Raw genomic sequence first — 12,571 nt, 5'->3', positions numbered from 1 at the left:
CTGTCTTAAGATTCATCGGCTATCCATGAGTTCTAGTGAATAAAGGAGGGTCAGTGGCGTAGTGTGGGGGGTGCAGGGGGTGCCGGCCGCACCGGGCACAACATCTGGGGGTTAGGAGGCGCAAATCCACAGGTTAGGGGGCGCAAATCCACGGGTTAGGGGGCGCAAATTACTTGCCTTGCCCCGGGTGCTGACAACCCATGCTACGCCACTGAGGAGGGTAAATATGACAAGCAGGATATATATCTGGTTATGGTCTGGATTTTGAAGCAACAATTGCCTTTAATCCCCACTGTGGCACCTCACATTTAAGACACACATAGCATTACACTGCAATGTATGTTCAGAGGAGGCTCCAAGCTACTCCCTGGACCAAGAAAGAAAATGAATCAATCAATGAAGAGGAAGGATAGGGGATGGCAGAGGCAGGTGGCGACTTCCAAATATCCCAGAGAGGAAAATGGGAAGCCTTAAAAAGCAGGGTTCAAATTACCCATCTGGCTCTCTCACAAAGTATCCAAAGGGCAAAGCTCAAATGTGGGTGGTTATTGGTTTGGGGTTTTTTTGCATATGGCATTTTATTTCCTATACAAATATTGAGGCATAGGGTTGCTCAGTACCATCAGTACATGCAAATATCTGGATCATTTAAGACGATATAGAACCTTTGTTCTCAATAAAGATGGAACTTACAGGTGAAGAATGCTGTTGTTTTTAATAAATCATTACTATTTGTAAAGGGAACCTTTGTTTAATACTGTATTAAACAAAGCTCCTTTGGAGTTGTGGTGGATCTCTGTAGTTTTCTCCAGTGATTTTTTTTTTCTGGGGGGGGGGTACACAGGGGTACGCATACCCCTAAACATTTTTTGAATCTTTGTACTTTTGTCCATTTACTGTATTTATTTTTCCCGATTTTAACTATGAAATAGTGATTTTCTTGAGTCAAAATGAGAGCACCCTTAAACATTTTTTTAGGAAAAAAAGTGCTGCTTTTTCTCCTTCCAGATTGTGGTGCTTTACAGTTTAAATTTCTGATTGTTTTCTTTCTTTTTTGTTATGTTTGTACTTGTTTGTCAACAAATGAGTAGCTTTTTAAATAGCCACCCCCCAAAAAGTTTGGGGAGCTTTGTGGTCCAGCGCCCCTCAGGCTCCCTTCCGCAGCATAATCCACACGGCTGTGTCTGCAAATCCACTTGGCAAGAGTGGAAAGTTATTGTAAGACTCCATCCAAAGGAGGAAGATGTTTGCTCCAAAGCATCAGATTAAAAGGTAAAAAAAACTGAAAAGGCAGGTGTTTATTTTCAATGAAGGTTTCATCTGCTGGGCATTCCTGTAGCACATGATATATGGAGGTGTGTGTGTGTGCGCAAAACAAACATGCTGTGTGCCTGTGGCCTGGCTCTGCTGCACAGGGGTAGGAAATTACACCACATGGGACGGAAGAAAAGAGCCAGTCTGTTCCCCAACGTCTCCTCCAGCTGCCCTTCCTGCCCTCCCAAAGCCACAATGACTTGCCAGCCCACTGTGGCGCAGGCCCTGCTGGGACGAAAACAGGATCCTTTTCCTCCCACAGGTCTGGCCTGGCACCATGACAGTGACACCGGCTCTGGCAGGCTTGGCTCCAAGACATTCATGGGAGGGAGGGAGAGAGAGAGAGAGAGAGAGAGAGAGAGAGAGAAAGGAAGGAAGGAAGGAAGGAAGGAAGGAAGGAAGGAAGGAAGGAAATATAACCTAGTGTCTCATCACTGGTGTGCCAGGAGGGCATTCTACAAAAAGCACCCAGTATTCAGAAATTGCAGAAAGCACAAAAAGTACACATTTCCCACATGAGAGACAGAAAACTAGAGGCCTGCCATAACTGTCAACCTTTTCGTTCTGCCCGGACACTGAGGTCCAGCGCCGAGGGCCTTCTGGTGGTTCCCTCGCTGGGAGAAGCCAAGTTACAGGGAACCAGGCAGAGGGCCTTCTTGGTGGTGGCACCCCGCCCTGTGGAACGCCCTCCCACCAGATGTCAAAGAGAAACACAGCTACCAAACTTTTAGAAGACATCTGAAGGCAGCCCTGTTTAGGGAAGCTTTTAATGTTTAATAGGTTATTGTATTTTAGTGTTTTGTTGGAAGCCGCCCAGAGTGGCTGGGGAATCACAGCCAGATGGGTGGGGTATTATTATTATTAATAATTTTCTCTTTTCTTGCGTGGAATCCTACTCGGAATAAGGGAAATTCACTTAAAAAAGGGAAACGTTGACAGCTATGGGGGGGAGAGGGAAGGATCGGGGTGGGGGGGGGGCCCTGCGTGTGCCGGAGGGGATAGCGTGCTTCTCTCTCTATTGGTGGTTGGGGGCACCTCTGAGCAAACAGTGGGTGGGGCATCGCCCGTGGGGGGATCCTTCCTTCCCCCCCGCCTCTTCCACGCGGGGGAGTCGCTGGGCGGGGCGCCCCCTGGCGGCGCTTCCACCCACTGCACCTTCCCAGGAGGCGCGCCTGCGCGGGAGGCCCCTCCGGTGCGGGGGCGTGGCTTCCTTCGAGTGGGTGTGGCGGGACACAGAGCGCGCGCTCTCTCTCTCTCTCTCCCGCGCGCGCCCATTCTCTTGTCTGGTCCCGCGCAGGAAGTGACTGGGCGGCCTCGGCCCCGCCTCCCTCGAGGGCCCAGGCTATAAGTAGGCGCGGCCCGCGCGCCTTCCGAGACAGAGCCGTGTGCGCACGAGGTCGGGCGTCAGCGCTGTCGGCGCCGCTGATTGGCCGAGGCGGGCGGACGCCAGCCAGGGAAGGGAGAGGAGCAGCCGGCGCGAGGCGGCGACGACACTCCCGGGCAGCCGCCGCTCGGGTCAGACCACCTGAGGGGACTCCGCCGGCGACGCCACTCCTACGGGCCTAACTCGGTGAGGCGGAGGCCTGAGGCGGAGAGAAAGAGCGGGAGGGCGGTTCTTCCTCCTCCGGGTTTCCCTCAGGCGGGAGCGGCCGTTACGCGCAGGCGGGAAATGCGGGTCTGAGGGGCGGGGAGGGTCCCCCGGGAGGGGAGGGGGAGGGGCCCGGCGCCCCCCCCCTCCGAGGGAAAGGGAGCGAGCGGGCCCCCGCCTCGGACTCCTGTCAGGACAGGCCGGTGACCTTGGCGCGGGCGGGCGGCATGGCTGCTGGTGTGGCCGGCCGGCCTCTTTGTCCCGCGCGGAAGCCGGCTCAGCGCCGCCCTCGGAGCGAGGAGGAAGCATTGAGCGCCTGGCCGGGGTGAGGGGCTCCCCCTGGAGTCGGACAGTGGGCAGAGGCGGCCCTGCCTCTGATGTCTGTGGGGTGCCTAATCCATCTGGCTCAGTACAGTGGTACCTCGGGTTACAGACGCTTCAGGTTACATACGCTTCAGGTTACAGACTCCGCTAACCCAGAAATAGTGCTTCAGGTTAAGAACTTTGCTTCAGGATGAGAACGGAAATTGTGCTCCTAAAGCAGCAGGAGGCCCCACTAGCTAAAGTGGTGCTTCAGGTTAAGAACAGTTTCAGGTTAAGAACAGACCTCCGGAACGAATTAAGTTCTTAACCTGAGGCACCACTGTACTTAATTCGTTCTGGAGGTCCATTCTTAACCTGAAGCACCACTTTAGCTAATGGGCCTCCTGCTGCTGCTGCATGATTTCTGTTCTCATCCTGAAGCAAAGTTCTTAACCTGAAGCACTATTTCTGGGTTAGCAGAGTCTGTAACCTGAAGCGTATGTAACCCAAGGTACCACTGTATTGCCTCAGCCGTGGCTCTCCAGGGCTTGAGGCAGGAAGTCTCCTCTTCCTACCTGGTCTACAGACCTTCCATGTGGTGGGCGGCATGGGCTGACTGACACAAGGCTTTTCTTCTTTTCTCTCCCCTCCCCTCCAATCTCCTTCCAGGATGAGAGACCCCCAGTTGTTGCCGCCTCCTTCTTCGCACAGACGTCCTTCTTCCTCCTCCTCTTTCGCAGCAGGATGGCGGACCAGGCATCTCCCCTGAGCATCTCTTTCAGCCAAAGGAACTTGACCACAGAGACTGGCATACCCAGCTTATAGCAGTGACTTTCTGGCCCTGCAGTATTTAATTTTGTAACACTATTTATTACAGTATTTTTTTAATCATACCTCAGTTTTTGTTTACACATCAAAGTAACGAGTTGCTTGTTGGGAACCGCCAAAGTTAGTTATCATGGAGACAACCACCGCCACTGTGAGGAGTTACATCACCACTGCCCTGAGCGGCACGGCCTCCTCAGGCCCCTTGGTGGATTTCCTGTGGATGCTGATATTAGGTTTTATCATTGCCTTCATCCTGGCATTCTCAGTGGGTGCCAATGACGTAGCAAATTCCTTTGGCACCGCCGTGGGCTCTGGGGTGGTGACCCTCCGGCAAGCCTGCATCCTGGCATCTATCTTTGAGACGGTGGGCTCTGTGTTGCTTGGAGCCAAAGTAAGCGAGACCATCCGGAAGGGGCTGATAGACGTTGAAATGTACAACAGCACCCAAGAGCTGCTCATGGCTGGCTCCATCAGTGCCATGTTCGGTGAGGAAAACATCCATTCCTTCTTGCCTGCGCTTGGAAACTTAAAAGCACTTGTATGTGGCTCACATTGTTCATGCTGGGTGTCTTGCTGCGAATTAACACTTTGAGTGGCTCAGTGGTTGCCCAAACTCCTCTTAACCACTTTGCCTTTCTTTCTTAGGCTCAGCTGTTTGGCAACTAGTGGCTTCGTTTTTGAAGCTTCCCATTTCTGGTACACATTGTATTGTCGGGGCGACAATTGGCTTCTCTCTCGTTGCCAAAGGACAGGAAGGAGTCAAGTGGTCTGAATTGCTTAAAGTTGGTAAGCATGACCATCTTTTCCTTAATAAATGACCATCTTTTCCTTAATAAATGCAGGCCTTGATTTCAGTATGTAATTTTAATGTGGCAACAGCATTGTCTTGCAGTAGCAAATATTTAGTGTGCCCTTAATTCTTTTCCAGTGCTGTCCTGGTTCATCTCTCCCCTCCTTTCTGGCATCATGTCTGCTGTCCTGTTCTTTGTTGTCCGTAGGTTCATTCTTTCCAAGGTAGGTCTTACTCCCAATAAAACCTGATGTGCATATGAGATGAATGTGGTGGGTGGGGACTCCTGAAACATGCTGCTGCCGGTATGTCAGAGCTCACATTGGGAGCCATGAGGTCTAGAAGCTTTTTATTAACTGACGCTGGAATGCTAATAATGGATTTCAAAATGTGCCCCCCCCGAAAGGTAGCCTACTGTAATTTTTAATTTGTGTCCGTCTGTGGACACCTTCCACTTGGCTGGACATTTTCCAAGTGATGGCATTTTCCCTTTTCTTGGCACTGACTATGCTGAAGAAGAAAAAAAAGTGTTCTAGGCAGAACAAATGCTGTGTAAACCACAGTTTAAAACATTGCTTATGTGAAATGTAATTAAGTTTTCCCCAGCAGCAGATTCTCACACCTCTCTAAAAGATGAATTGTCTCTGTTACAGCTGTCCAGAGTCCTGGTTGTTCCTTTACATGCAGGCACATGGCTGAATAGATCTGTAGTCCACAGTCTGGCCTAGACTAGATGGGAGGGGCAACAGTGAATTGCCACTGGCAACTTTGGTTCTAGATTTGAGTAGCATTGTATTCATTTCAGAGACCCAGTTTCAATTGTATTGTGTTAAATCATGCTATGATAGTTGCAAAGCAATGCATTTGTAAAAGTGGGGAATTCCCCACAGAAATGTGGGCTTGAATAATGTTTCACTTATGTGGTATCGCTGTGAGCAGAGTGGACCTGGGTTTGCCTATTGCGAAACTCCTTGTCTTGTAGGTAGATCCCGTTCCGAATGGTTTGCGTGCATTGCCCATCTTCTATGCCTGTACAATCGGGATCAACCTCTTCTCCATTATGTACAGTGGTGCGCCTTGTAAGTAGACATTGAAACAAGAGCTTGAATTTTTATGACCCTTTATTAACTTCTCAATCAAACAAAGAATTTTACCCCTTTTGCTTTACAGGAATGACTTCTCCTAGAAGGCAGCTGGCCTGGGCCAGTTACAGAAGGCTGCAGGCTCAACCCTAGATAATAGTTTCCTCCCTCCTACCCAAGAGGCCTGCCTGCTCACAATCTAAATGGCTAGTAGAGACCTGTTCTCCTTAGTCCTCACACAAGCTGCAGATTCTGACAGCTTAGCTGCTGATACTGGGGTGCCACAGGCTCCCTCCTTTAATTACCTGCAAATCCTGACACTCTCCTCTTGCCCTCCCCCTTTGCCTTTTTTTCTGAGACCTGGGATGCTAGCTGCTGAGAAAGAAGGGGGCCTTCTCAACATTCTGCTTAATGAATTCAGGCTCACGGCAGGGCAAGAGGCCCTGTGGTGTTTTTTCCGATGATGCCTTGATTGCGTTTGATCCCAAATAATTCATCCTGTTATCCTCCCGCCCCCAAGAAGAGCTGCTGGCAACCAAGTACTTTGAAGAGGAATTCCATGGTCCTTTCTTGTGGCTTTCTGGGGTCTCTCAGTTGAAATCTTAAACTGTCTGTTACTAAGAGTAGAAGAAAGAAGCTGCCTTCTAGTTCAATACATAAGATGTAGGATTAGGTTGTGACTGGTGGAAAGCAGATGGGTGTCAGCAATTCTAAGTTTCAGGTTGTCTAATGAAGGTTAAAAGCTTAGATTTGAATATTGGTTGCCTCAAGGTGAGAGACTGTGGCAGCTCTGACACAAAGAATATGGGGCAAGGGTAGGCTATGCCGCCATGTCCCACTTGAAATGGATGGTTTGCACCACAGTTGCTCTGTGGTACTTGGGGGTCAGGTAAATGTCAATCACAAATCTGTGGGCTCCCTCCTGGTTTTGCCTCGGAGCCTTTTGTTGCTATTGACACTCTCTGCATCTAGCCTCATGCCTTTAGGGGGGCCAAGTTAACAAAAAGTGCAGCTAACCATGGAAGCGAGGGGTGGAGGTGGGCAGGGAGAAGCAACTTGCATCCAGGTGTGTTATGGTTGGAGGCTAAGACCTAATTTGAACTACCTAATTCCATCAGGGCAAATCCTTTTCTGTAAACGAGGACTTATGCTGTGAGGGACCCTGACGTTTCTGTAGCTGGGCCAATTGAAGTGCTCTCGGGCTAACTCTGTAAAAAGAATCTTGAGTCAGACAGGTTTGGGAAGCCTGATGATGTGAGTGGGGCTGTTTCCAGGCTTCACAAACACTGTTAACGGAGGGAGGGTTTTAGAGTATGTGGATGTTGGATGGAAAGAATGTACTTTTTACAGTGGTACCTCGCAAGACGAAATTAATTTGTTCTGCGAGTTTTTTCGTCTTGCGAAGCAAGCCCATAGGGAAATTCGTCTTGCGAAGCAACTCAAAAAACGAAAAACTCTTTCGTCTTGCGAGTTTTTCGTCTTACAAGGCATTCGTCTTGCGAGGTACTACTGTACTTCTGTTAAGCTGCAATTGTAACTTTGAATGCTAGACTTCATGGCCTGTTAATATGGAAGACATAGATGTTGCAGATCTCAGAAGAGCAAGAAACCCTGGTCGCTAAACCTTCTCTTCAGCTGGGGAAGAGCTCTTTTGTGCTGGGAAGGGCCCCGCCGGCCTTGGGGTTTTCAAGATGCATTGTTTTATTTCCTAGTGCTGGGCTTTGACAAACTTCCCGTCTGGGGCATCGTCCTCATATCGGCGGGGAGCGCTGTTGTGTGTGCTCTCATCGTCTGGTTCTTTGTCTGTCCAAGAATGAAGAAGAAAATTGCACGTAAGTACATTTAGAATTGTACATAATGTAATCTTGCAAATGTATATCTGAATGCAGTGAGAGGCTGGCTGTTTGCTTTCAAGCGTAATCTAAACATGAAGCGCCCTTCATGCGTCTTCCCACAAGGCACTTGACTGGCACAAATGGATGTCTTCTGGATTTTGTGCAGTTGAGAACTTGAGAGCCTTTTCTGTGTGCACTTGTATCTGTTCCCTGTGTCAGGCCAAGTGACAAAAGGCAGACATAAACTATGCACATAGGTGGTAGGAAAGGGATACCCAAGAGAGGCATGTCTGTCACATCTAAAGACCTGGATGCAGAACCCTGTGCACATTCTCAGCCTTTTTTGCCCAGTGTTTTCACAGATGCGATAAACAGGATTCAAAACGTGCTAGCTCAGGGCTGCTGCTTTAACAGAGAGGCAAGGCAAGGTTTCAGGCATCTCTTTATGCACATTATGAAGGCTTTCTCTCTTGTCCTCCTGCAACTTCACTTCCTTCTGCAGAAGAGATCAAATCAAGTCCCTCTGAAAGTCCCTTAATGAAGAAGAAGAGCAGCCTGAAAGAGCAGGAAGAGGCCAAGGTGGATAATAAGATTGCTGATGATGACCAGAGGAGTTCCCCTACCGAAGGGGAGCCATCTTCTGTGCCCCACAGAGCAGCTGTGGAGGAAAGGATGGTCTCCTTCAACCTGGGAGAGCTGGAGGAGATTCCAGAGCGGGAGCGGCTGCCCAGGGTGGAGATGAAGGAGACCAGCATTGACAGCGGTGAGTTGGCTCTGAAGCGGGGCATGAGGGGTGGGGCAGCTCAAGCAAGTGTGAGCTGTGATGCCAGGGCAGTTTCCCTTCTTGTGCCAACCCGGACTTTCTGCCTGCAGGAGCCATGTCCTTTCCAAACGGTAGCCTTGCCCAATTCAACCAGGCTGTCAGCAGCCAGATGAGTTCCAGCGGGCATTACCACACGGTGCACAAGGACTCTGGCCTCTACAAGGAGCTGCTGCACAAGCTCCACCTGGCCAAGGTGGGGGACTGCATGGGCGACTCCTCGGCGGACAGCAAGCCCCTGCGGCGCAACAACAGCTACACCTCATACACCATGGCCATTTGCGGAATGCCCCTGGACTCGTTCCGGGTGAAGGAGCCTGAGCCAAAGGGAGCAGATGAGGCGGAGAGGCTGGCATGGTCTGGATCAGATTCCAAGAAGAGGATCCGGATGGACAGCTACACCAGCTACTGCAACGCTGTGGCCGACCCCCACCCAGCCGACGTGGACTTGAGCCAGGCAGAGAAGGGTGGCAGCAGCGGCTCCCTGGATGAGTGCCATGACCAGGACAAACCGGAGGTGTCCCTCCTCTTTCAATTCCTGCAGATCCTGACGGCCTGCTTTGGGTCCTTCGCCCACGGGGGAAATGATGTGAGGTCAGTGGCTGGGCAGCCTGAGTGGTTTAGAAAGTTCTGTTTTCCCATAAGGCCCTGCCTGTAATGGAGCCTTTGGCAAAATGGCTCCCTGCTGGGGTTTTCCCTTCTTTGTCTTTCCACTTAACTGATCCCTGTGTGTTCCCTTTTGGCAGCAACGCGATTGGTCCTCTGGTTGCCCTGTACTTGGTCTACAAAACAGGCGACGTGTCTTCAAAGGTGGCGACACCGATTTGGCTCCTGCTGTACGGTGGTGTCGGGATCTGCACTGGCCTGTGGATCTGGGGGAGGAGGGTCATTCAGACCATGGGGAAGGATCTCACTCCCATCACACCATCTAGGTAAAGTGGAGAGCTTTTTTGCTTTACACTGAGCATGCTCAGGAGGGAAATTAACTGTGTGGTTTGGAGGGCTGGGCTGGAATGGAGCTGGCAGATGTATGGACCCTGCTAGCTGAAAAGGTCTTGGGTTTGTCCGCTTGCTTTGAAGGTGTTTAGAACTCGGTTATGTAAGCATCAGCGTGAAGGTTTGTCATCACACCTAAAGTGTTCCTGATGCAAGCTTACTGTCTCTGACAAGAAAAATAACCCCCAGCAAAGCTTCAGCCATGCCTTCTTCTGAAGCAGTTTTCTTTAGTGAATGCTCTTGACCCCCTGAAGGTGGTGGACTCTCCTTCATTGGAGGCTTTTAAGCAGAAGTTGGCTGCCCATCTGTCAGGAATTATTGAGTTGTGGTTCCTTCATGGCATGGGGTTGGACTAGATGAGCTTTGGGGGTTCAACTCTGTTTCCACAACCCTTCAACTATCTGCCTTGTTCCTTTCACCCTTGGAGCTAGTTCTCTTTCTGACAGTGCCGCAAGTTTTCCTCCTCATACCTGCTCAGTTTCTTCAGCTTTGCTTCACGCCCTTCTTGAGTTTGCTTAGCGCTTTGTAGCCTTCAGCCTTTGAACTGGGTAGTTGTGCCTTGTGTGCAGCGGGCAAGCCTTTCATCTGCGCCAGCCTCCCCGGGGGCTTTTTCCTCTAGCCTCCTTGATGTGTAAAGGTTTGCTGTTTCAGTCTTGGCAGCAGAGCAAAATAAATGTGACTGCTAGGACTCTTTATCTCTTCAGGGCTCTCAACTATCATAAAGGTGTGTGTTTGGCTCTGCAGATGCCAAGGTGTTCTGCATCACTCACCAATGCAGCAGCGAAAGGCGCTCACCCTTTCCTCCGACCTTAGAGCAGAGGGAGGGGTAACAGGATAATTGCAGCCCCCTTTGGAAGCTCCAGGAGGAAGAGGAAGCCTGGGTGCTCCTTTGCCAGAGGGTGCTGAGCATAAATTGTGATACTGCCAGACATAACTTAATATTGTGTCCTTGACTCTGTTGCCAGCCCTAAGTGAGGCCTTGAAGAGTGTGGGTGTGTCATCCTGGGATGTCGATTCAGGCTTACAGCTAGACTTCAAAACGGAATAATGTAGAGTGGGGCAGCCAAATGTTACATGGTTACCAGTAACTGCAGGGTCCCTTATCTTTTCTTTTAGCTGCAGCTGGAGGGCAGAGCGTCAGCTTCCGCCTGCCTTTCCTATGAGCAAGAGCTATGAGCCCATGTAGGGTAAAGGAAGGAGAAATGTCAGGGCAGTTGGAGGCTGCAGTTCGCTTCCCAGCCCCAGCAAAAGGGAAAACCAACTTTAAATGGAAGGGGTGGGGATTGTGACAACCTTGGGCTCCACTTTGGGAACCCTAATATATTGAAGCTGCCCAGTGGCTCAGCCTAACACCAGCTCTTTGTCCACAGTGGCTTCAGCATTGAGCTGGCGTCTGCTTTGACCGTAGTAATTGCTTCAAATGTTGGCTTGCCTATCAGCACGACTCACTGCAAGGTAAGTGGAAGAGCTTCTTTGCGTAACATTTGGATCTGTGTCACTGTCAAGGGCAGTCCAGTTGAGGATCAGGGGCTCTACAAGAGCATTTTGGGAAGAAAGTGGGTCTATAGAGTGGCAGATTTTGGTTGGCTCAAGAACCGGGGTGGGGTATTGCATTTTTATTCTCATACCTGGGCTGGGAGAGAGTTGTTTGCTCAAGGCTACCTCGGCTTCATGGCTGAGCAGGGATCTGATTCCTGATCTTGCAGATCCAAGTCCTAGCACACTTTCCCTTTTGCCTCTGTCTCAGTTTGAGAACTGGATTAAGCTTTTAAAATTCATTTGAACTCTAAGGTAATGGAGAGTTCTGCACACGCTTCATCGTTTTGTGAACTGAATGAATTCTGGACTGTTCTGACTAGCCTTTGTGGGTCTGCCTGCTTTGGTGCCTGGGACTTTCAGATCTTATCCCTTGTCAGGAGTGCTTGTGCAAGACCTGTGCTTTGTCCCTTGCTGCAGGTGGGTTCTGTGGTCTCTGTGGGATGGCTGCGCTCCAAGAAAGCCGTGGACTGGCGCCTGTTCCGCAACATCTTCATGGCCTGGTTCGTCACAGTCCCAATTTCTGGTCTCATCAGTGCTGCCATCATGGCACTGTTTAAGTACCCCATCCTAGGGCGATGAAACAGACATGCCAGCAACCCCCGTAGCTTTGCTGCCCACAAGCGCCTGTCTGCATATCCTTGTGGCTGAAACAGTGTTAGGGTGACTCCACCATGTGCAAGAGAGGCCGGTTGTCTTCTTGATGCTGTACCTGCTTTTACGCGTAAATCTCTTGTCTTGGAACTAGAGAAGTCCCACTTCTGCTGGGCTGTGACTAATTGTGTCTACATTTCTATACTGTTTTGTATTGAGCTTTAACTTCATAATTAATGTTGTTAGACCTATCATTCTTGTTCTCTGAGCTGAGCCTTGAACCTGGCGAGCACAATGAGGAGGAGGGAGTAGCTTAGCAGAAATGTATGTGATGAGGGGCCACTTTTATAAATAAAAAAACTTTTTAAAATAAAGTAGGCTGGGGTGTGTTTTGGTGGGGGGGCAGCGCTGAATCTTTGCTTGGAAGTACGTGGTACTGGGGCCCAAGACAGCCATCAGCCCAAACTCTCTTGTTAAATAAGCACCAATCCAGTTTGGTTCAGTGAGCCAAGAACGTCTGCCTGTGCAAGCGGCTTCACTGCATGATTTGGAAACGGCAGCACCTGTAGAGTTAGTTGAAAGGTGACCCCAAGGGTCATCTAGTCCAACCCCCCCCCCTGTAATGCAGGAATCACAGCTAAAGAATCTGGCAGATGGCCAGCCTCCCAATGAAGGGGAATCCATTACCTTCTGAAGGATTCCTGGAGATAGTCCTCTCCTTTATGAATGAAGGGGCTATTGATGTCTGCTCTGCCTGCACAGCTGGAGGCAGCAATGCTTCTGAACACCAGTTTCTGGTAACCACAGGAGGGGAGAAGGCTCTTGGGAGTGAATCTACTTGAGGGTCTCCAGCTAGGGCATCTGGTCGGCCACTGTGAGAACAGG

At 50.2% G+C, this 12,571-nt stretch overlaps 1 protein-coding gene across 2 annotated transcripts; it reads left to right on the top strand.

Moving 5' to 3' along the window:
- The first annotated feature begins 2,619 nt into the window (after positions 1–2,619).
- Positions 2,620–12,060, top strand: SLC20A1 (solute carrier family 20 member 1). 2 transcript variants are annotated; one of them, XM_083751276.1, is made up of 11 exons: positions 2,620–2,884; positions 3,875–4,518; positions 4,679–4,819; positions 4,962–5,047; positions 5,806–5,902; positions 7,618–7,737; positions 8,243–8,503; positions 8,614–9,154; positions 9,307–9,492; positions 10,927–11,011; positions 11,513–12,060. In XM_083751276.1, the coding sequence occupies exons 2-11, from the start codon at positions 4,164–4,166 to the stop codon at positions 11,672–11,674; spliced, it is 2,034 nt and encodes a 677-aa protein (XP_083607402.1). In that variant the 5' UTR covers positions 2,620–2,884; positions 3,875–4,163; the 3' UTR covers positions 11,675–12,060. The 2 variants fall into 2 exon arrangements, with proteins under 2 accessions (XP_083607402.1, XP_083607401.1); XM_083751275.1 differs by having other exon boundaries at positions 2,641–2,884; positions 4,962–5,051; positions 5,810–5,902.
- Positions 12,061–12,571: the final 511 nt, after the last annotated feature.

Source organism: Podarcis gaigeae (genome assembly GCF_964106915.1).
Source record: "Podarcis gaigeae genome assembly, chromosome: 8".
Lineage (NCBI taxonomy): Eukaryota > Metazoa > Chordata > Lepidosauria > Squamata > Lacertidae > Podarcis > Podarcis gaigeae.
Note: the sequence above shows the minus strand (reverse complement) of the source record. Positions and strands in the feature narration are given on the sequence as shown.